Consider the following 23,269-nt stretch of genomic DNA (forward strand, 5'->3'; position numbering starts at 1 on the left):
ACATCTGGTCTTGGATTTTCATATGTTGGGACTTTTTTTTTTTTTTTTTATCACTGATTCAATTTCTTTGCTGGTAATCAGTCTCTTCAAATTTTCTATTTCTTTTTGTTTCAGTTTTGGCAGGTTACATGTTTCTAGGAATTTATCCATTTCTTCTAGATTGTCCAATTTCTTGGCATATAGTTTTTCATATTTTCTTATAATTGTTTGTACTTCTGTGGTGTTGATTGTTATTTCTCCTCTCTCACTTGTAATTTTATTTATTTGGGTCCTTTCCCTTTTTCTCTTTAAAAAAAATTTTTTTTAATGTTTATTTTTGAGAGAGAGAGAGAGAGCACGAGCAGAGGAGGGGCAGAAAGAGAGGAAGACACAGAAATCTGAAGCAGGCTCCAGGCTCTGAGCTGTAAGCACAGAGCCCAACATGGGACTTGAACTCACGAACCATGACATCATGACCTGAGCCAAAGTCGGACACTTAACTGACTGAGCCACCCAGGTGCCCCGCTCTCTCTTTTTCTTGATAGGTCTTATCAATTTATTGACTTTTTCCAAAGAACCAGCTCCTGGTTTCATTGATCTATTCTATTGTCCATTGTTTTCCTGGTTTCTGTATCATTTATTTCTGTTCTAATGGTAATTATTTCATTCCTTTTGCTCGTTTCAGGTTTTGTTTGTTCTTCTTTTTCTAGCTCCTTTAGGTGTAAGGTCAGATTGTTTATTTGATATTTTCTTATTTCTTGAGGTAGGCCTGTATTGCTATAAACTTCCCTCTTAGAACCACTTGACGCATCCCAAGTTTTGAGCCATTGAGTTTTCATTTTTGTTTGGTTCCATGTATTTTTTATTTCTTTTATTTCCTGGTTGACCCTTCCATTGTTTAGTGGCATGTTATGTAACCTCCATGTATTTGTGGACTTCCTAGATATTTTCTTATGGTTGACTTCTAATTTTATAGTGCTGCGGTCAGAAAAAGTGCATGTTATGACTTCGATTTTCTTGAATTTGTTGAGGTTTGTTTTGTGGCAAAATATATGATCCATTCTGGAGAATTCTCCATGTGCACTTCAAAAGAATGTGTATTCTGCTGCTGTAGAATGCTGTAGAATATTCTGAATATCTCTTAATCTGTCTGGTCCAATATGTCATACAAAGCCATTGTTTCCTTATTGATTTTCCATTTAGATGATCTGTCCATTGATATAAGTGGGTGTTAAAGTCCCCTTCTCTTGGGGCACCTGGATGGCTCAGTTGGTTAAATGTCTGACTTTGGCTCAGGTCATGATCTCATGGTTCACGAGCTCGAGCCCCACATCAGGCTCTGCACTGACAGCATGGAGCCTGGAGCTCACTTTGAGTTCCGTGCCTCCCTCTTTCTCTGCCCCTCCCCCACTCACACTCTGTCTCTGTATCTCAAAAATAAACATTAAAAATTAAAAAATTAAAAAAATAAAAATAAATTAATAAATAAATAAATAAAGTCCCCTACTATTGTATTATTACTGGTTAGGTCCTTTACGTTTGTTATTAACTCTTTTAGGCATTTGATGCCTCCATGTTGGGTGGAGGCCAACTGTTATATCTTCTTGTATTGTCTTGTCTTGTCTTGTATTGTCTTCTATATCTTCTTGTATTGTCCCTTTTATATTATATAGTGTCCTTCTTTGTTAATAGTCTTTGTTTTAAAGTCTATTTTGTCTGATATAAGTATTGTTACTCCACCGTTCTTTTGACATCCATTTGCAAGATAAATGTTTTTATATCCCCTCATTTTCAATCTGCAGGTATCTTTAGGTCTAAAATGAGTCTCTTGTAGGCTGTATGTAGATGGTTCCTTTTTTTTTTTTTAAATACATTCTGTCACCTTGGCTTTGATTGGAGCATTTAGTCCATTTACATTCAAAGTAATTATTGATAACTATGTATTTATTGCCATTTTATTACTTGTTTTGTGGTCACTTCTGAAGATTTTCTCTGATTCTTTCTTGTCTTTCTCTCTTTCATGGCTTGCTGGTTTTCTTTAGTCATATATTTGGATTTCTTTTCCTTTATTTATTTGCATTTGTATTAGTGGTTTTTATTGTGGTTATCATTAGGTTTGTATACAATATCTTTTGCATATAGCAGTCTATATTAAGTTGGTGGTCATTTAATTTTGAATCCATTCTTCACTCCTCTCCTCATTTTTAGGTATATTTTATTATATTTTACATCCTTTTATTTTGTGAGTTCCTTGACTGATTTTTTTAGAAATGTTTATTCTTATTCCTTATGTGTTTCCCACCCTCATACTGTCCCTTTTGATCTTCCCTTTCCACTCACAGAGTCCCCTTTAATATTTTTTGCTGGGTTGGTTTAGTGGTCATAAACTCCTTTAGGTTTTTTTTTGTTTTTGTTTTTGTTTTGTCTAGGAAACTCTTTATTTCTCCTTCTATTCTGAATGATAGCCTTGCTGGATACAGTATTCTTGGCTGTAAATTTTTTCCATTCAGCACTTTGAATATATCATGCCAGTCTCTTCTGGCTTGGAAAGCTTCAGCTGAAAAATCCACTGATAGCCTTTTGGGGTTTCCCTTGTATGTTACTGTCTTCTTTGGTCTTGCTGCTTTAAAGATTTTTTTCTTTATCACTATGTTTTGCTATTTTAATTACAATACACCTTGGTATGGATCTGCCTTTGTTGATTTTGCTGAGGGCTCCCCGTGCCTCCTGAATCTGGATTTCTGTTTCCTTCCCCAGACTAGGGAAGTTTTCAGTTACTATTTCTTCAAAAAATTTTTTTGCCCTCTTTTCTCTCTCTTCTTCTGGGACTCCTATAATACAAACGTTATTACATTTGATGGAGTCACTGAGTTCTTTAAGTATATTCTCATTTTGCATAATTCTTTTTGCTCTCTTTCGTTCAGCTTGATTACTTTCCATTACTTTGTCTTCTAGGTCATTAATTCGTTTTTCTGCTTCTTCTAGCCTACTGTTCATTCCATCAAATGTTTCTGACTTTGTCTATTGAGCTCTTTATTTATACTCTGTTATTCCTTATCTCTGTGTTAAGGGTCTCACTGGTGTTTTCCACTCTTTTCTCAAGTTCAGTGAGTATCTTTATGGTCATTACTTTAAATTCTGTATAAGGCATGTTACTTATATCTGTTTCACTTAGATCTCTGGCCATGGCCTTTTCCTATTCTTTCATTTGAGACAAATTCCTTTGTTTTCTTATTTTGTCTGAGTCTCTGTGCCTGCTTCTCTGTGTTAGAAAAGCCAGCTATGTCTCCTCTTCTTGACCTTATGAAGAAGAGGTTCTGTAGTGCCCTGTCCCCCAGGTCTGTCACTTCAGGGAGTATCTCCGATGTGTGCTCTGCTGTTGTGTTCTGGCCACTTTATCCTTCAGGCCAGTTGTCTGCAGAGTCTCTCTTTGCCTGTTGTGGTCAGTGTTTTATCCCTGGCCTGAATGTGGTGGATTTTAACTAGATGTGCTCTGGTCTGCTTGTGAAATGAGATCTATTGCCACTGCTGCAGGAACCTGCAAAATTCCCAGATCTTGAGACAGTGTGGGTGGGAGTTTGGTCTGGTCTGGGGGAGAGAGCCTGTTGCACTGGTACTAAGGCAAGTATGACTTGGAAGGGCAGTTCCACCAGAGCACTGTGGGGCAGGGCTGGATGTAAGCAAGTTAGGTAGTGACTACTGTACTGGTTCTCACAAATGGCCCTGTGCTTATGCTGCAGGGTGGGGGAGAAATGGCACCTGCCAGTTCCTTTGTTCCTGGAACGGTGTCTTTGTGAACATTGCCCCTCTGGGACATGCTGGGAGATGAGTAAATAACCTGCCCACTGTGTGCCTAAGGGGTTTTTTAGATTGCTGTTTCCATGCTGTATGTCCAAGGGCTGTTTGCTCTGTCTTCTCTCCAAGAGCAGCCCCAATGCCCTAGGGGCTTTCCCTGAGCCAAGCCTGCTGACCTTTAAAACTCCAGGCTTTAGGCCCTGCTGGTTGCAAGAACTCATGAAATTCAGTCCCTCTCATTTTTCAAGCAAATTACTGTGAGGCTGCTTCTTCCCTGTTCACTCCCCTGTCCATCTCTTACCCTTCTCGATGACCACGGCTCCCTCCCCACTGCAGTGGCCATGATCTCTTTCTCTCCTGAACCAAGTCTCCATACTTCCTACTTTCTTCATTATTGCCTCTTCTCTACCTTTAATTATGGAGTTTGTTCTGCCAGTCTTTGGGTCAATCTCTGGGGTATTTAGGATAATTTGATAATTACCTAGTTGTATTCGTGGGACTAGGTGAACCTAGGGTCCTTCTAGTTGGCCACCATCTTGCCCTCTCTGTCTTTTCACTTTTAAGTGAATCTCCAAACCCAGTGTGAAGCTTGAACGTATAACTCCAGGATCAAAAGTTGCATGCTCTACCAACTGAGCTAGCCAGGAACCCCAATAGCATCTTTTGATGCACAAAAATTTTTACTTTTGATGAAGTCCAATTTATTTATTTTTTCTTTTGTTGTTCTGTGCTTTTGGTGTCAAATCTAAGAAACCATTTCCTAATCCAAGGTCACAGAGACTTACATTTGTTTCCCTCTAAGAGTTTTATAATTTTAGGTTTACATTTAAGTCTTTGATCCCTTATAAGTTAATTTTTGTATGTGGTGTAAGAAAGGGGTCCAAATTCTTTTGCATGTGGTTATTCTCTTGTCCCTGTACCATTTATTGAAAAGACTCTTTCCATTGAATAATCTGGACATCTTTGTTAAAAATCAATTTACCACAGATGTATGGATTTATTTCTGGAGTCTTTATCTTATCAATTTTTGTGTCTATCTTTATGCCAGTACCATACTGTTTTGTTATTATTGTAGCTTTGTGGTAAGTTTTGAAATTGGAAAGTGTGAGCCCTCCAACCTCATTGTTCTTCAAAATTGTTTTCACTATTTAAGGTCCCTTTCCTTTCCATATGAATTCAGATTGTCCATTTCTGCAAAGAAGGCATTTGGAATTTTGATGGGGTTTCATTGAACCTGTATATCGATTTGGGGACTATTTCCATCTTAGCAATATTAAACCTTCCAATCCATGAACACAGGATGTTTTTCCTTTTATTTAGATCTTTAATTTCTTTCAAGAATATTTCAGAGTTTTCAGTGTACAGGTCTTACATTTACTTGGTTAAATTTATGCCAAAGTATTTTATTCTTTTTTTGATGCTATTGTAAACAGAATTGTTTTCTTAATTTTATTTTTGGATTATTCATCACTAGTGTACAGAAACACAACTGGGTTTTATGTATTCTTTTATATCCAACTTTGCTGAACTTGTTTATGAGCTCTAACAGTTGTTTTGGCTGTTGCTGTTGTTGTTTTGTTATTTTTTTTTTTCTTTTTGTGGATTCTTAGGGGTTTTCTACATATAAGATCATGTCATCTGTGAACGTACATAGTTTTACTTCTTCCTTCCAATCTGGATGCCTTTTATTTCTTTTCCTTTTATTTTTTCTTTCTTTCTTTCTTTTTTTTTTTTTTTTTTTTTCCTAATTGCCCTGGCTAGAACTTCTAGTACAATAATAAGTAGAAGTTGTGAGAACAGGCATCCTTGCCTTATTCCCGATCTTTGTAGGGAAAGCATTCAGTCTTTCACCTTTAAGTATGCTGTTAACTGGGATTTTCATAGATGCCTTTACTCATGTTGAGTAAATTCATTTCTATATATACTTTGTCGATTTTTTTCCCTTTTTAGTCAAGAAAGAATGTTGAATTTTGTCAGAATCCATTGAGATGAGCATGTGGTTTTTATCCACTGTTTTATTATTATGGTGTATTATATTGGTTGATTTTCTGATGTTAAACTAATCCTGAATCTTAAAATATATAGTCATCTATATTTTTACTGCAATAAAATATTATAGCCAAGAATATACTGCTCTTCTCTTTCCTTACTAGGGAAGTATAACTGCTCCTTCTAATACTTACAGTCACAGCTAGGTTAACAATGTCTAGACAAAAATATTTTAAGATTTTATTTTGATTAAAAAGCAAAATTAAACTTTCATAGTATAAAGGTGTTGGAGGATTTGAAAAGCAATCTTTCTGAATATCTAGTATAATAAATTAAGTGTTAATATCGTACTATTTATTATGTTGGGGGACAGCTGATATGTCACGGCAGTTTGTCTCTTAATATTTATAAATTTTATTATTCTCTTCTTCAAGTCATACAATTTATGCAAAATGGCTATAAAAGTTGTTGAAATCTTTAAAAAAAAACTGTTATAAGATACCTTCATGCTATAGAAACTCTTTGGTCTCTCAGCATTCCATTAAAGCAGGTATTACTGTGTTAGACTGATATAATTAATTCCTAAAAGTTGAACATTTTAAACTTTATAATTTCCTATTATTTAATATCTAAACCACTGTGAGCAGGATCTTGCTTTCCATATATTGAATGATAACAGTTTGATTTTCTGGCAAAGCCATCTCAATCCCATTGTAATCTGAAGAACCAGATGGATTCACAGATCTCTTGTGACTTCAGGTCTTTTAGTAACAAAATGTAGCAGGTTAACTTAGTGGCATAGGTTAGTTACTTTGTAAACGGTTTTTTTGGTTGCTATATTATTTATAAACCAATGTTTTATGATTGGATAATTAAAGTTTTTTATATTAAGAAAAAAGGAAATTAAGATTGGAATGGCATTTTAAAAATTAAAATTTAATATAGATGATATAACTGTGAATTTCTATTACAGTTTTTTTCTGTATAACCAAGAAAATCATGTTAAAAATGTCCCAAAGCATTTTATGTCATCTATATTCTGAAAAGATTTTAAGAAAAACAATGGCAATATTGGAAATGGTCTCACTATGTGTTTCTCTTTTGCCTCAATTTTAAGAAATAAATAATTAAAAAGAAATACTGAAGATAATTTAGTTATTCTCTGAGGAAATGTGAGTCTGGATCAAAGATACAGTAATCCATCTGACACTCCTAGTATTTGTATGATTATGTTTATTACAAAGCTTGTTCGACAGGATTTCCTTTTCTCTAGATGATCTTAAAAGTCTTGGGGCGCCTGGGTGGCGCAGTCGGTTAAGCGTCCGACTTCAGCCAGGTCACGATCTCGCGGTCCGTGAGTTCGAGCCCCGCGTCGGGCTCTGGGCTGATGGCTCGGAGCCTGGAGCCTGTTTCCGGTTCTGTGTCTCCCTCTCTCTCTGCCCCTCCCCCGTTCATGCTCTGTCTCTCTCTGTCCCAAAAATAAATAAAAAACGTTGAAAAAAAAATTTTAAAAAAAAAAGTCTTTATCTTATTGCCTTAATAAGACCACAATAATTATCAGTGAAAACAATAAGCACCTTAATATAGATGAAACTCTACTGAAGAGTTCTGAGATTTTTTTCCTTAGCATTATGAGGGTAAATGTGACATAAAGAGAATAAATTTTGGAATTAGATACATGGGGTTCCTAATCACTGCTCTCAATAATTTTGGACAAATTCCTTAAAGCAAGACCTAATTTCCTACCTATAAAATAAGGTAATAATAACAGCTCCATGTATTTGTTTGAGGATTTAAAGAAAAAATGTGTGTAGAAATGTGACACAATCAAGAACAGTCATTACTGTTAATATTATTGACATTATTAACTGAAATGAATCTCTTAACTTTAAAATGCCATTGATTAATTAATTCATTTAGCAATTCAGGACTTTTTGAACTTATGTTAGACATTGTGAATGTTCCAGTATGTGCCATTAAAGAAGAAAGTAGCTTAGCAGATAGGGAAAGTTGGATATGTAAGAAAATAATTACAATACGGTGAAGTAAGTATTTTAATCAGGAGTAGTATAGGGGAAGGGCGCCTGGATGGCTCAGTCAGTTGAGCATACTCAACTTCAGCTCGGGTCACGATCTCACGGTATCTGACTTTGGTTCAGGTCATGATCTCACGGTTTGTGAGTTCAAACCCGGTGTCGGACTCTGTGCTGACAGCTCAGAGCCTGGAGCTTGCTTCAGATGCTGTGTCTCCCTCCTCTCTGCCCTCCCCCACTCACACTCTGTCTTTCCCTCTCTCTCAAAAATAAATAAATGTAAAAAAAAATAAAAGAATAGTACAGAAGAATAAAAGAATGTGAGAGGCCTGAAGAATGATTTGAGTTTTGTTTTCAAGGCCACTAATGACCTAATTGCTTGATAGCATAAGCTATAATTCCTCATCTTTTATGTTAGTGAAATTGGGTGGCACAGTTTGGAGCACATTCCTCTTCAGTGCTCCTATGCCTGTGTAATCCCACAGAGTTAAGTGCCCCCCCCCGCTTTTTTTACACATGAGAATTGAATTAAATGGCAAATAAGAATTGAAAGATAAATATGTTATAACTACAATATTTAACCTCTTTTCAGAATACTATGCTATGGAAATACTATGATTCCACCTTCTCTTTAATTTTAATACCTACCAGAGCCTTATCTGGGAAACAAAGAAACCTCTACCCTTCAGGAATTCTGAGAGCTGACTGAGCCAGCCAAATTACATGCCTGGTAGTGGTGCCCTTAGAAATGCAAAAATAAAAGGCAAAGGACGTCTGACCAGTGTTTACTCTTACAAACTTCATAACTGTTTGTATTATATATAAAATATTTAATAGTGGAACAAATGCAATCATTTTCCCATTTCTAATATGTGAAGTCTTTTAAAGCTAAAAATATATTTTAGTTTTTGAAACCATAATTTTCTGTTTTTAATTTCTATCTAAAGAGCTAAAGTGCTAAAGAGGTATCAGAATTCCATATGGCTAAAAAAAAAATCTTATTATGAGTTAATAAATACTACAGTCCTTTCATATCCCCACACATGTAATATTTTATTCCATTAACATATTTACATTGCTAAAACACAATTGTAGTTTCAATTATAGCTTTAAGGCTTTTAATGCCAAAATTAGAAGACCTTGTTTTCCTCACTATTTGAAATAGCTATGAATTTTCTGTCTTGTGGAATCATTAGGACACTGTGTACGTGCGTGTGTGTGTGTTTGTATTTTAACTTTGTGTGTCTGGTGACTAAAAATTCTTGTAAGAGGGAATAAGGACTTAAATTACAGCTTATCTTCTACTGAATGTAATTGTTTTAGGACAAATTGAAGTACATTTCCAGCTCTTACAGAATTGGCAAGACGCAAATGAAATACCACAGAGATACGAGTTCTGGGGTTGTGAACCAGAAGTGAGATATCTATCTGTAACCTCAGCTTTTCTCTTTCCATGTAGCTCCCCCCCACCGCCACCACCTCCTCGTCATTATATTAGCAGTGAAACGGCAAGACTAGGCCTTGCAGACCCAGAGATCTCCCAGATATCTGCAGAATGGATCCAAAAATGCTACACTGAAAAAGAAATATTTATAAGAAAAATTTTCAAAGTGAGATATACCTTGACTATCTGACAAGTACTTACAGTAGGAAAAATGTCAAATTTAAGTTGTTTCTTCCCAAATTTCTACTAGTTGCTCAAACTTGTTAAAGAAACTTATTTTTGTATCTGAAAAATGCTCCAATTTTGACATAAATATAGATGTTTCACTTTCTGCAAAACATGTTCATGAAAAGTTGAATTGTATATATATTATATTTTGGAGAACCAATTTCACGTTTCTATTGACTTATATTTTACTTTCAGAAATGTCAGCTCTGACACCAACAATTTAGTTTTCAGTTGTTTTTTCACTTAACCTTTCTGTGAAATAGTCAAAGGCCTGCAAATAAATATTTAAACATTCCGGGAAAAACTTTGAAAGGAACCCCATAGGTAATTCTTTCATGAGTGCAAAATTGTTTTGTAATGAATGAAGTCTTCTGGTTTCCTGATCTTCAAATAAAAAGAATATACTTAGGCCACTTTTGCCACTAAGAGAAAAAGTATATCTTGCTGTCTTAAGTGAAAATAAAGCTAGATTACTTGGGAAGTTTTACAATCAAAACACTAACAATTTCCAGCCATGAACATATTTTACTAGCTTGCCCTTCTACTAGAAAACACAAGGTAGTAAATGAAGTATAATCAACATTCTGTACACCTTCTATGGTATCTGTAGTTACTCATTGCCAAGGGACTAATGACAAAGCTATAACATAGTAACACTCAGGAACATTAAAATAAGAAGGTCAAGACCTTGAAATGGATTAAGGATAATCTCACACTAACTGTATCAAATTGGCAGGCTTTATAATAAGTTTGTTAATATTTGGAACACAACACTGTGCACCATTTTGGTGATAGGATTACCCTTTCTTCCAGATCCTAATGTGACAAATGAAATGATTGGATTGCTGCTGCCTTCATTACTGTTTTCAAGCCCTTGTTCTTTTCTTTAATTCCTTGAAGAGTTAAGAGGTTTCTAATTATTATTTTTGGCTTATTCCACAGCACATTAAAAATTTTTTTGAAGATGAAAAATGTAGTCTTAAACCTGTTCTGACAATATAAAACTTGATATATGAGATGTGCAAACATAAATATATAATGTATTCAGATTCAGATGAGAAAAATGTTTGTAATGAAACTATATGAGTAATTCTAACACTTGCCTTACAGAGTTAGGTAGCTAAGTGACATTTTCCTCAAACCCCACTATATGGTTCTACATATGGTTTCAATGTTTACTCTTAGTTTTAGAATACACCAGTTAAAATATTGATACTCTTTTATAATTAGTTTCTGATTACAAAGGAAAAATCCACCTTAACAAGTATACAGCAAGGTATTTAAACAATTCTTCACAGTGTTCTAAGGCTTCTGTGGTATCCAATGAATGATATGTTACTAAAACAGTGAAATGTTCCATGTTCCTTATTACCATCCATCATCCAACAGCTGTAAAATCACCAGCTGCTAGGAAAAAGAGAACTACATCAGTCCTTTCCAGCTGCAAAGAGAAAAAGCTTCAGATCTCCTTTTTGCATAATGTCTGGGATCCAAGCAGGCTGGAGTCAAAGTTTCCTTGTCACAAACCCCCAACCTTGTGAACATGTCAAACAGCACATAAGCTACAATTTATTTTTGTTGTTACGGGGAAGAAGTGTATGTGGGAGAAGAAGTAGAAGTGGCTGGGGTAATACAATATAGTAATAGCAACGTCAGTAGTGGCTACTATATGCCAGGCAGAGGCTATCAAAATTTTAAAACTCACAATAACTATATAAGGTAGATCTTATTTTCTTGGGAAACTGAGGTTCAGTGAGACTGAGTAACTTAGCAAATGGTGTGGTGAATCAAATCCAGATCTGACTCCAAAGCTAGGGTCTTAATTACTTCACTGTTCTGCCTTCCAGTAAAATGAACAGATGAGAAAAATCTGAACTGGTAAAGAATAAATGGAATGTATTTGAGAATGTATCTGGGAAGAAGGGGAAGCATGAAGGTGGTAGTAAAAGACATAGGAGGAGTGTTTCAAAGTAAATGAGGGTGCCAACTTGCACTTTGTGCCTTTTTCTGCTCCCCTCTCTCACAGGGAGAAAATGACCCTAACATCTTAGATAACTTGAGAAACAGATTAAGTATCATTTGCATTAACTTCCTTAATTGTCATCGGCCATCAAAAATTCTGGCGCATAAAATCAGACTTCATTAATTAATTACTCATCCTGACAACAATAGATGAATTGGCACAGTCTATTAAGCAGCAGCTCTCAAACTTTAGCAAGCACTGAAATCACCTAGGCCCCATCTCTAGAGTTTCTGATTCAGTAGGGCTGGGGTAGGGCCCGAGAACTGATAATTCTAACAAGTTCCCAGGTAATGCTCCCAGTGCCATTGGTTCAGGACCACTAACTATAAGAAAAACTGTGCTAAACAATGTTATATTTATGCACACATACCTATGACAAACTGACTAGTAAAAGAATGTTTTTCAAGAGGCTACCTTCCATTGTACAGGCACAATTTAGGAATCCAGTTATTTATACCTGCATATGTAAAATGAATAGTGTTCATACAAATGTGGGAGGACAACTGACCTTATGGCCATGTTATTAATTAATTACACAAAAGAGTATGCTTTTAATGTGCAATTTGCTCATCTAAGCAGTTATGGAAATAAGAATATCACATTTAAAAGAGGCAATCATTCCCAAATTTAATACCAACTCTTTATAATCCAGAAAAAAATACATAAAAATAAAATGCACTTAAGCTTAGGGATGGGAAAAATCTGAAACTAGAACTATTCCTATTTCCAATCATAAGCGTCTGCTGGTCCAATTGCTTATGGCTTAAAAAACAAAAATAACTTTAAAAAAAAATTTTTTTTTTCAACGTTTATTTATTTTTGGGACAGAGAGAGACAGAGCATGAACAGGGGAGGGACAGAGAGAGAGGGAGACACAGAATCGGAAACAGGCTCCAGGCTCTGAGCCATCAGCCCAGAGCCTGACGTGGGGCTCGAACTCACGGACCGTGAGATCGTGACCTGGCTAAAGTCGGACGCTTAACCGACTGCGCCACCCAGGTGCCCCCAAAATAACTTTTTTAAAGCAAGTAGAGACAAGGATTTTCATAGAACTGGATCCTGGAAGCCAACATACCATTGGCCACTTAGCCTGTTTCTTCTCCCTTACCCTGCCCTGGCTCTAAGTTTGACTTGATCTTGCCTGGTTTTGGCACATGCTGTAGTTACAGTACTAGGGGCTACCACCACTGCTGCTGAAATCGATATGAAAATTGGGGAGCAGCATGGCACAAAACCAGTATTATTTTTTTTAAGTAGGTTTCATGTCCACTATAGAGCCCAATGCAGGGATTGAATTCATGACTCTGAGATCAAGACCTGAGCTGAGATCAAAGGTCAGACACTTAACCAACTGAGCCACCTAGGCGCCCCCAAACTAATATTATTTTAAAAGGAAGTTGCTTCCAATTTCAGAGTGACCTGAGATTAGTAAGGAAGTGAAGTTTCAATCCGCTAAGGTCTTCTAGGATGGAGACTTCTCATTCCAACATCATTTTAAAATGAAAAACACTTACTAAATAATCCCCTTTACTTGGTTATCCAGATCCTTTCTATAGGCTACCAGTTTTCTTTTTTGGGATGGGAAAGGTCATCCTACAGTAACTTTATTATGACAGAGAACCCAGGCTGCAATAAGTCTACATGATTAGAACAGATGGTTGTTATCTTTCCAAAGGGTGAAGCCTGAGCCCAGCTGGCAGCACACAAGGTTAAAACCAAGGTCCAGAATATCCTCTTTCCTAGTATTACCCTGCATTACCCAACTCATGATGTGAGATGCAAGACTGTACAACCACACTGAACAGAAGTATGAGGTCCCACTGTGCAGAGGCAAAACCCAGTGGGAGAAAATTGAACATTCAATCATCGAAAAGGATGCTGAAATAAAGTGCAGTTGCCTACTCTTCCACTATTCATTGCTGAGAAAGACGAGGGTATGGGATGAATAGCAAATTATGTCCTTTACTCTTCAAATAAATAAATCCTGAGAAAATGGGGTTGATGGCCAATCAGGCAGTAGAACAGGATGAAAATCTAGGCTAGTTAGAGATCTTTGTGCCGTAGGCAAAGAACAGCAGGGATAAGGGAAAAGAGAGGAACATTAAAATGCCTGGAAACATTAAAAAGGGAGAAACTTCTTTCTCTTTTCTTAAACAAGATAGGAAAGAGCATTTTTAATTTTCCTTGCTGCAGTGGCAGTAGATTCTGGTTTTCATAAAACACGATTTCAGTAACATGGTCTATTGATAAGATTGCTCAGTCACGGGAAGATAAACAGGCTGACCATTAATGTTAGGACTAGGTCTTCTCACAAAGCCTTTAACAAGGGCTATGTCTCACGCTGGGTCCACAGAGGAACTCTTAACACTGTAAGGTGCTTCAGTTAAAGCTTCTGCAATATTACAATGGCATGATTGATGGTTTTCTTTTAAGAATGTGACTCTCTTATACATGTAAACTACTTTAGAAAAGTTATAGATAAAAAGCTGAGGGAGAGTTTGGTTTCAAGCCACACAGTTCCAGACACCAGCTACAGATGCCCCTGTCCTGTTTAACTACATGTTATTTTCTGAGCAACATTCATTCACTGAGTGGTTGAAAGAAATGATCTGCCAATCACCTCCACCCTCCCTCATCCTGTGAATCTCACAAATACAGAGGCTGAAGACAGGACAGTTGACTCTGTTCCCTCTCATCAGGAAAATCATTTGGTGACTGAGTGGATGTCATGAGCAAGATAGCCCAGTTGTCCAAGATGATCCTTGCTACAAAGATGAGGCTGACCTTTGTCATGTAGATGAGAACTCCTTGGTCAGCTGCTCCACCTGTTTGGGCTTTAGCCCTGTGAAACAAAATATGCCAGTCTGGTCAGGGATGTGCTGCCCATTGTGGGAGAAGTCCTCCTTCTTGAGGTTGGAGACCAGCCGAATCTGCATGCTAATGATGCAGCTGGCCACGACTTGTGCTTCTTAACAACCATTGTTTTTGAAAATCTAGATGGTCAGAGTGGTTGAGGCAACTCGGGCTCCATTGAGAGGAGAGTTGGAATACATGGGATGGATCAGTGTCCTCATCTGTGATTCCACCCCTCTGACTTCATCAGCATCTTTGCAGACCACAGTGAAGTCTCCCACACACTTACCATATAAGCCCATGTTCTTGGTATAGGATTGGCAGAGACAGACATTAATGCCCTCTTCAGTGAAGTGATGTACAGCCTAGGCATCCTTGTTACCATCACTACTGGCAAAGTCTTGGTAGGCCATGTCAAAGAACGTAGAGAGATTCTTTTTTTCACTGCTGTTGCTATTTCCTTCTATTTCTCAGAATGAGGGTCCACTTCCATGGGATTGTGGGCATAGGTGTGCAGAAGAACACTTTGCTATGGCATTTTTGAAATGTCCTCCATAGTGCTTGTGAAGTCAAAGCCACAAGTCTTGGGTGGGGGGGTGGGTCATAGTATTGTTAACCTTGCAGCTGCATGCCAGTGTGTCTGATGGTTTGGGTAGAAAAGACATCTTGGCTGATCTTAAAAAATCTATGCAGAAAACCAGTTTGATACCCAGGGCCTTAATTCCAGAAATGGTCTGCACAGTGATATACTGGCCAATTTTCAACTTTTTGCTGTCCTCCACCGGGGTCTGTCCTATAGATGTCTTGCAAAATTCAGCCAGTCCTGCAATGGGCAGATATTCTTTGTCCATATTTTTTACATCAGTCTGGGCCTCTGCCTTCCAGATGCTAGGGAGGACATAAGGCTCTCCATTATACTGGTAGACACCTACCAGATTCTTTCTGCTACTGGTGTCTCTCTTACAGTATTTTGTGACTCTCGGGATGGGATCTGGAGGCCCCATCTCCACATGGGCCCACCAGGAGCTGACTCTTGCAGAGACCAGGTGGTGAGGCTGAGGTGGAAGACTGTGGTGATTTTGGAGAGGATGCTGCCAGAGTGCAGCAGTACCAGGGTGGCAACAAGAAGTTCAGTGGGTAGTGGCAGAATGGAGTGGAGGGCCAGTGGTGCAGACATGGGGGCTCAGGCTCATTGCCTGACAGTTTTCTTGCTGGCAGAAGACTGTATAGAATAGTTATATTTTGAGACTTTTATAGAAGTTTCTCATAACTCTGTATTTATCCCTTTTCAAATTTAGCAAAGTTAATAGAATTCTCTCTCCCTTTTTTTAAGTCAGAAAGCCATTTTTTAATTTCTAAAGCTCTAGCATATATTTCTAGGGTGTGCCGATGGTCACCTGCCACACCTGTACCAGGTTGTCTGGGTAGCCAGCAAACAGTCTGGCTATCAGAAGACCAGGTTGGGGAGGTACACTGGGGTGGCTCTGCCTTGCTGCTAATACTGATAACTTCTTGTTTCGGCTAATCTACAATGATCTTGACCTTAAAGTTCCAGATCTTAATGCTGTGGCGTGTGGCAACACAGAGCCACAGTGGTGGGGGCTGAATCACAGGGTATTGATGACATCCTTGCCATATAGTGCATGAAGGTACTTGCCTTTGTTGAGGACCCACAGCATGACCTGGCCATCTCTGCCTCCAGAAGCACAGAGGAATCCATCTGGAGAGACAGTCACTACATTCAGGTAGCCTGTGTGGCCAGTGTGGTTGGTCTTCAGCTTGTAGTTTTCCAGATTTTATCCCTTGACCAGCTTGTGGCTTATAAACAAAAGAATTTACTTCTCACAGTTCTGGAGACTGGAAGTCTAAGATCAGGGTGCCAGCATAGTCGGGTTCTCATAAAGACCCTCTTCCAGGTTACAGACTGCTGACTGCTCACTGTATCCTCACGTGGCAGAAAGAGAGCTAGCTAGCTCTCTCAGCTCTTAAGGCCACTAATCCCATTCATGAGGGCTCTACTCTCATGACCTACTTACCTCCCAAAGGCCCCACCTCCACATACCATCACACTGTGATTAGGTTTTCAACATATGAATTTTGGAGGGACACAAACATTGAGTCCATTGCAGCCTGCATGCTCTCCTTTCACTAATTCACTTAGTGGCCGAAATTTATTGGTGCTCTACTTCACATAAACTTTCTAGCTACAGTCTAGTAGATTGACATGTGTCTAGAATGTCTGGGTTCTTTTTTTTTTTTTTTTTATGTTTGCTTAGTTAGGAGAGGAGGGGCAGAGAGAGGGAGAGAGAATCCCAAGCAGGCTCCACACTGTTAGCATGGAGCCCCACCTGGGGCACGACCTCACGAACCAATGTGAGATCATGACCTGAGCTGAAATCAAAAGTCAGATGCTTAACCAACTGAGGCCCCGAGGTGCCCCTGGGTTATTTTCTATTTCAATCATACTTGAACCCAATTATCTTAGGTATTACAAATTAGTCCATCCTTTATTTGAAGCAATGTGAGTTCAGAGATCCATTAGTGTTTGCAAACTAGTTTGTTGGGTGAATGTTTCATTTTCTCCAATTTGGGAGCCCCAGTTTCATTTCTAGAGTGATAGCATTGTTTCTGTTTTTGAAACTCTGGCTGATTCTGTAGTCATTTTTGTTACCCCAATGTTGTCCTGCACCTCAGGGACTTAGCCCAGCAGACACAAACTGTCCTGCTGGCTAACTGGTTCATGCTCCCTTATGGCCCTTTCCTCTATCAGGGCTGGGAGAAAGATGACACATGTGGAAGTCTACTCTACAAAATGAAATAAGGATACTTTGAGATCTTCAAATTTTTATTTATTTATTTTTGCTTTGATCCGAAGTATCAGAGAAAAATATAAAATTTAAAAATTGAAGTGCTTTCCTACCTGTCTTCCCCTTGCCTAATCCGCATAGCTTTGGGTGCATCCCAACAAGGCACTTGCTGTCTGAGCCACTTTGTAACCTTGTTTTTTGGAAGAAGGTGATGTGAGGACAATGACAATAGGTTTTGATTATCTTTTTATTCCTATGTTGCTATCACTCAATCAAACACTTAATTCTGGCTCCAGTAACATACCAGACTAAGGCAACAGAGATCACGCAGTCCCTGTCATCAGGAGTTTGTGATCTCCTGGGAGATGCAGACAAGCAAAAGTTGAGAGGAAAGCCCAAGGAGATATGTGAATGCAGAGGAAAGGGAGTTTAACCATGGTTTAGGGTGAGAGGGGGTCAGGCCAACTCTTCACAGAGAATTATTATTCATTCTATTGGCTGAACAGCAAAAGATACCAGGCATTAAACTGAAGTTCTTATTTTTTCCACTTTAAAATGTCTTCAACAATGGTTCCCATTTACTGTCAAAGCTGGCTTCTGAGTGATAATGCCACTAATATGATTATGCCAACCTCTCTTACTGCTCACCTTACACTTCATATCTGAAGGTCATGGCACTAAAAATTGGCATGGATGTATTCCAAGGAATCTGGTTATCATACTTGACTATTTATAATTCTAAAATTGAAGACTAAACCACAAGTTAATTGGCACTTTAAAAGATGGGTATGGAGTCGGAGGAGTGAATCAGCAGAGGAAGAAACAGGGAGGACTATGTGAGAGCAGACCAACTCTAAGGGAACTTCGATTACCAATGTCCAAAGCTGAAAGTAACTCACGGTTTGTTTTTCACAGGTGAGGAATTGTTTTACATACCACATGGAATGCTCCTGGGGCTTTGACAGGTCTGAAGCCATCAACAGGAACGCATTGATCCGCATGGCCGTTACAGAAGCAGCTGCCCTTGACAATGAAATCATAGATTGCATAATGTGTAAAATGTTGAGGCTTTGTGGTCAGGTCATTTCTCTGACAGGGGCAAGACTGTCGTTTTAGCAACTGCACACGGAGGTTGGTGATCTTCAATTGCTCCTGCACTTTGGCACTATAAGGGTTCTCTGCATCATATGGTGGTGACAAAGCTCTGAAAATAACCTGTAAAGAAAGAAAAAAATACCATGAATATATACGACTGTGTGCAAACCCCAAATTGTTTGCCTCATACAGTCTTGGTTTGAGTTACACCTTTTGTCATCTGCAAGTGATAAGAGATTTTTAGACCTTGATCACACAGGTGCTGCCTGTTCAGATGCAGAAGTATAAATTGAGTAACCAGCAGAGACCTTACTCTTGAGATGAAGGCAGCCATGCAAAGATCTTGGGGGAAGAGCATTCTGGGCAGAAGGAACAGCAAGTTTAAAGGCCTTGAAGCTGAATCAAGCTTGGCTTATTAAAGGAAGAACAACAAGGCCAGTGTGACTGAAGTCCAGGAAACAAGGGGACAGTTTTTAGAGAAGAGGACGGAGCCAGTGCATAACAGATCATGAATAGAGAGTCCTTTAAAGGCCATGGTAGTTATTCTAACTGTAGTGGGAAGGCATTGGAGGGTCATATGCAGAGAGCTGATATCATCTGATTTACATTTTTTAAAAAGATAACTCCCACTTCTATAAGGAGAATGGATTAAAAAGGGGGAAGAAGAGAAGCACCAAAATCAAGATCCAGACACTTCTATTTCCAAATGAGGTGTGACCCTTCAAAGACTAATCAATTATTAATTGGGGCCACTGTTGCTACAAATACCTTTGGTTCTCCTTTTCTGGATCTGCCTTCCAAGCTTGTGGTACATTCTTGGAATATTCTTATGAGTAGTAAATATATAGTCATTTCAGGGTGGATTTGATTTCTGAAATCAGTTAAAAGTCCTTTAAATCCAAATGTAGAAAATAAAATGGCTGATCAAGTTAGTTAACAGTATTTTGGTTAAATGTAAAGTATAAGTAATAAAACTTTTTATTGTGTATGTTACAGATAGACTTGAAAGGCAATTTAAAACTTTAGTTCTGAGGAGGAAACCAGAGGGAGGAAGACTCAGAAGGGATGGACTTTGGGCATGTGTGTGTGTCCATACATTATATGGGGGTAATAAAAGGGCCCCTGGGGTGGAGTGGTACAAACTTCTCTAATGGATGTCTTAACTTTGGGGGAGTAAGGCTGGTGGGAGAGAAAATCACTGCCAGTAGAAAGCAATGAATATAAAAAAAGGAATTCCAAACTATCTCACAACATAAAACAGTATCATAAGGAGACCAATACCAAGTTATACCTTAGTATGCAGGTTAAAAAAAAAAAAACAGAACAAAACCTTAAGCAATCTTGTTAATTTATATAATAAGAGACACAAAGCTCCCCTGAAAAAAATTTTAGGCATCTCTTGGCTTTTTAAATATATGTTAAAACTCTACTCACAAGAAATCCAGAAATATTTTGATAACTGAGTAGTATGAAAGTAAGGTAATTATTAAAAAGTAGGCTTTGGATAAACTCCCATTTAGAGAGAATGTATCTAAAAGTAGCTTTCCAGGAAAAAAATTCCTTAAGGAATACTTCAGATATAAAAATTTCATTTTAAGAATTGATTTTGCAATGAAAGGATGAAAAGGCAAGAATCAACTGTGCAGGATCACATCTCCAGCCATACTTAGGTGCAGAACTGTCCTAAATGAAATATAACTTAAGGAGGAGTGATAATTCAATGGATACTTGGCCTTCACAGCCAATTCTCCATCCAGCAGCTATAGTGATTCTCTATAAATAGAGAATGTCTATAAATAGAGCATGTCACTGCTTAAATCTGCCCCCACCCAAGGACCTCCCATTTCTCTCAGAATAAAATACAAAGTCCTTATAGCAGCCTGCCTCATTTTTGTTCTTAGTGCTTATTTACCAATTGATACATTGTAGTTGTACTTTAATGCTTTACTACTGTCTTCCTGGTCTCTAGAAAGTAAACTTCTTGAGGATAATTGCTGATCCCAGGACAGTGCCTAGCACAGAGGAAGTATTCAATAAATTCTTTGTAAATGAATTGATTGATTATAACATTGTTCTTGGCATTTAAGTAATAGGTGAGAATTTTAAATAACTTAATTTCCTTTTCTAAGGTCCTAAACAGATTCACACACTGAATTCATATTATAGCACTAGAAGGGAAGAAGTAGGAAATTATAAAAACAAATAACTGAATCATTAACCAACCTCTGCATCTCTAGCTATTTTTGAACTTTCAAACCTTGGAAAAAGTTGTATCCTAAACTTTAACAATGTTCTGCCCCATTTATTCACATGTAAAGTGGTGGAAAGCAACATATGGAATACAGTTTTCCAATAATACTATGTCACCTACTTGAAAGTCAATATGGAAGTAATGTCTCTTTTAATGATAGCCTATATCACAGCATGTTTTTACATTTTGAATCATTAACAAAATTAAAAAATTGAACCCATTGTGAGTTTTATGTGACACTTATTTTTCAAATAACACCCCCAATACTGGCATTCTGTTAGACATTCGTGAAGGACACTTGCTCTAAATAAAATCAGTAATGTGGCCACCTCCTGGTTTATCAACCACAGTAATACAAGGACATGGAAAAGGGTCACAGTGCTTACCAAATAAGTATTCTACTGAAAAGCATATGGCATCCTTCTCTAAACTGTGGCCCACCCTTCCTTTTCCTCAACATTGGTGGTACTGTTTGCTCTCTCTGTTCCTATCACGTATTTATCCTTGACATTTACCCTAGTTCCCCCTCCCCGACTCCTTATAACCCCCGTCCTCTGAGAATTGTTTAGCATATGCAAGGCTAGAGGAAGATCTGTCAAGGTTTGTAGGAACTAGAAGCTCTTTTGCTTCCTGAACCCAGACTGTGGAAGCTGAATGGCGGCTCTGTGCTTAGTGTGCATGACACCACAGTTGGCACGCTGATATCAGCAGGGAAGGGACATCATGACCCCTGAGGCTGCATGCTGGAAAGGAGACAGCAGAGTGCCACAGACACAAAGTGAACGGGAATTTAAACCATGAAATCTTTTTTCCAGAAAGGAGACGCCTTAATCTGATACTCTGGGAAATGGATCTACCCTGCGTCAGGAAACAAAGAGTGCGCCAATCCAGATGCTTCAAACTTCTGGCAGGTCGCCCTTTGGGTCCCACCCAGTTTTTCTTCAAACATCTCCAGAAGAAGCCTGCATGGCACTACTAAAATGAAGTAAGAAAAACTGTAGAAGCCCTCATATATCAGCCTCTTCTGTTTTTGTCCCCATCAGGAACAGGGTGTATCTATGGGCCCACCACTGTTCCTCTGTCTATGAGTGCGTCTGAAGGTACACCCCTGCAAGACATAGTTAACAAGCCAGAGGAGAACTAGGATCGAGCCTATTTCAGTGTTTCCAGCTTGTTAGTGCTATTGGCCAGGACTTCCTGATATTATTTTTCAAATTAAGAAAGTGGGTTATATTTCAGTGATTAATACTATGCTCATTACAGAGAAATCTGTCACTCAAAAATGTAGAAGACATTAAGAATCTACAGTGCAGTCCCAAGGACAGCCAGGAATACCGACTCCACGATATTTTCCCATCTAATCTTCTGTATATATACATATAGAATATAATGTAAACCGCTTTGTTTCAGCTTAACAATACCTTGTGAATTTTTTCCAATTCAGTGAAAATAATTCTACATCAGTGGTTCTCAAAATGTGGCTCCCAGACCAACAGCATCAGTGTCAACCCAGGAACTAGTTAGAAATGCAAATTCTTGAGCCCTTATACCAGGCTGACTGAATCAGAAACTCTGGGGATGGAGCCCAGCAATCTGGGTTTCAACAAGCCGTGCAGATGATTCTGATGCACAATAAAGTTTGAGAAACACTCTTTCATAATTAAAAAATCTGGTTAGGATTCTATTGTGCGGATATGACATAACTTATTTAACCAGGTTGCTGTTGTTAGGCATCTAGATTGTTTTCAACTTTTCGGTATAACCAACTACAGTGAACAATCTTATAGCTAAAATGCAGAAGTTTATAATAATATCCTGAAGATACATTTCCAAATGTGAAATCAATGGTTTAAATGAAATACATAATTTTAAAACCTATCTGAGCTTCTGAGTGAATCACAAACCCTTCCTACTTAATCTTTGGGATTTTCACATTTCTCTGGTCTTGGCCTACTTTCTAAGCCTGGAATCCCTTAAACTTTGCCTAAGGATCTGGACTTTTGGCTTAGGCTCTGCCATTTCTTATGCCTTAGTATAACAAAGAGATCCTTAAAAAGTTCTGAACAGGTTAGAATTACCTATATGTTCTTTTCTAACTCTCAATAATAGTGAGAATTAGTTAAAATAGAATTCCATATGTCCTATTTTTACTGAGATGAAACTTTCAACAGAGTTTAACACAATGTGAACAGAGTAAGAAGTAAATATTAGGTACATAATAGACAGGAAGTCTTTTGAGTACCAAACTCATATTTACATATTGCTACATAATTAAAATTTTATTGCCTATGTTAGATCACAATAATTCAAGAAACTTAGTTATCACATTTTAAAATTTTTGTTTAGCTACTAGCTTGAGAAATATTTCAGGTCCGAGGTGATTGCCCATCTTGTGGACTCTGTTGGCACTTGTGTTTCCATGAAAGCACTTTCATGCTAGTACATTGTATTTTATTTTTATTTTTATTTTTATTTTTATTTTTATTTTTGAGAGAAAGAGCATGAGTGGGGGAGAGGGGCAGAGGGAGAGAGAGAGAATTTTAAGCAGGCTCCATGCCCAGCACAGAGCCCAACGTGGGGCTGGATCCTATGACCCTGGGATCATGACCTGAGTTGAAATCAAGAGTTGGACACTCAACCGACTGAGCCACCCAGGTGCCCAGATCATGCTAATACATTGTTATTGTCTGTTTACTTGTCTGTATCGCAAAATAGACTCTGCTCAGTAGGTTTGTCTGGTTAACAGCATTGTCCCCCAGCACATCCCTGGCA

The 23,269-nt window shown here is 38.0% G+C and overlaps 1 protein-coding gene across 2 annotated transcripts in view; it reads right to left on the reverse strand.

Annotated features, from left to right (window-relative positions):
* NTN4 (netrin 4) overlaps positions 1-23,269 on the reverse strand; it is a 124,603-nt gene that overhangs the window by 59,370 nt on the left and 41,964 nt on the right. For both annotated transcript variants that reach the window (XM_049626100.1, XM_049626099.1), the window contains exon 3: positions 18,088-18,366. In XM_049626100.1, coding sequence (XP_049482057.1) covers positions 18,088-18,366 — 279 coding nt within the window. The remainder of the gene's footprint in view (positions 1-18,087; positions 18,367-23,269) is intronic.

Source organism: Panthera uncia, chromosome B4 (assembly GCF_023721935.1).
Source record: "Panthera uncia isolate 11264 chromosome B4, Puncia_PCG_1.0, whole genome shotgun sequence".
Lineage (NCBI taxonomy): Eukaryota > Metazoa > Chordata > Mammalia > Carnivora > Felidae > Panthera > Panthera uncia.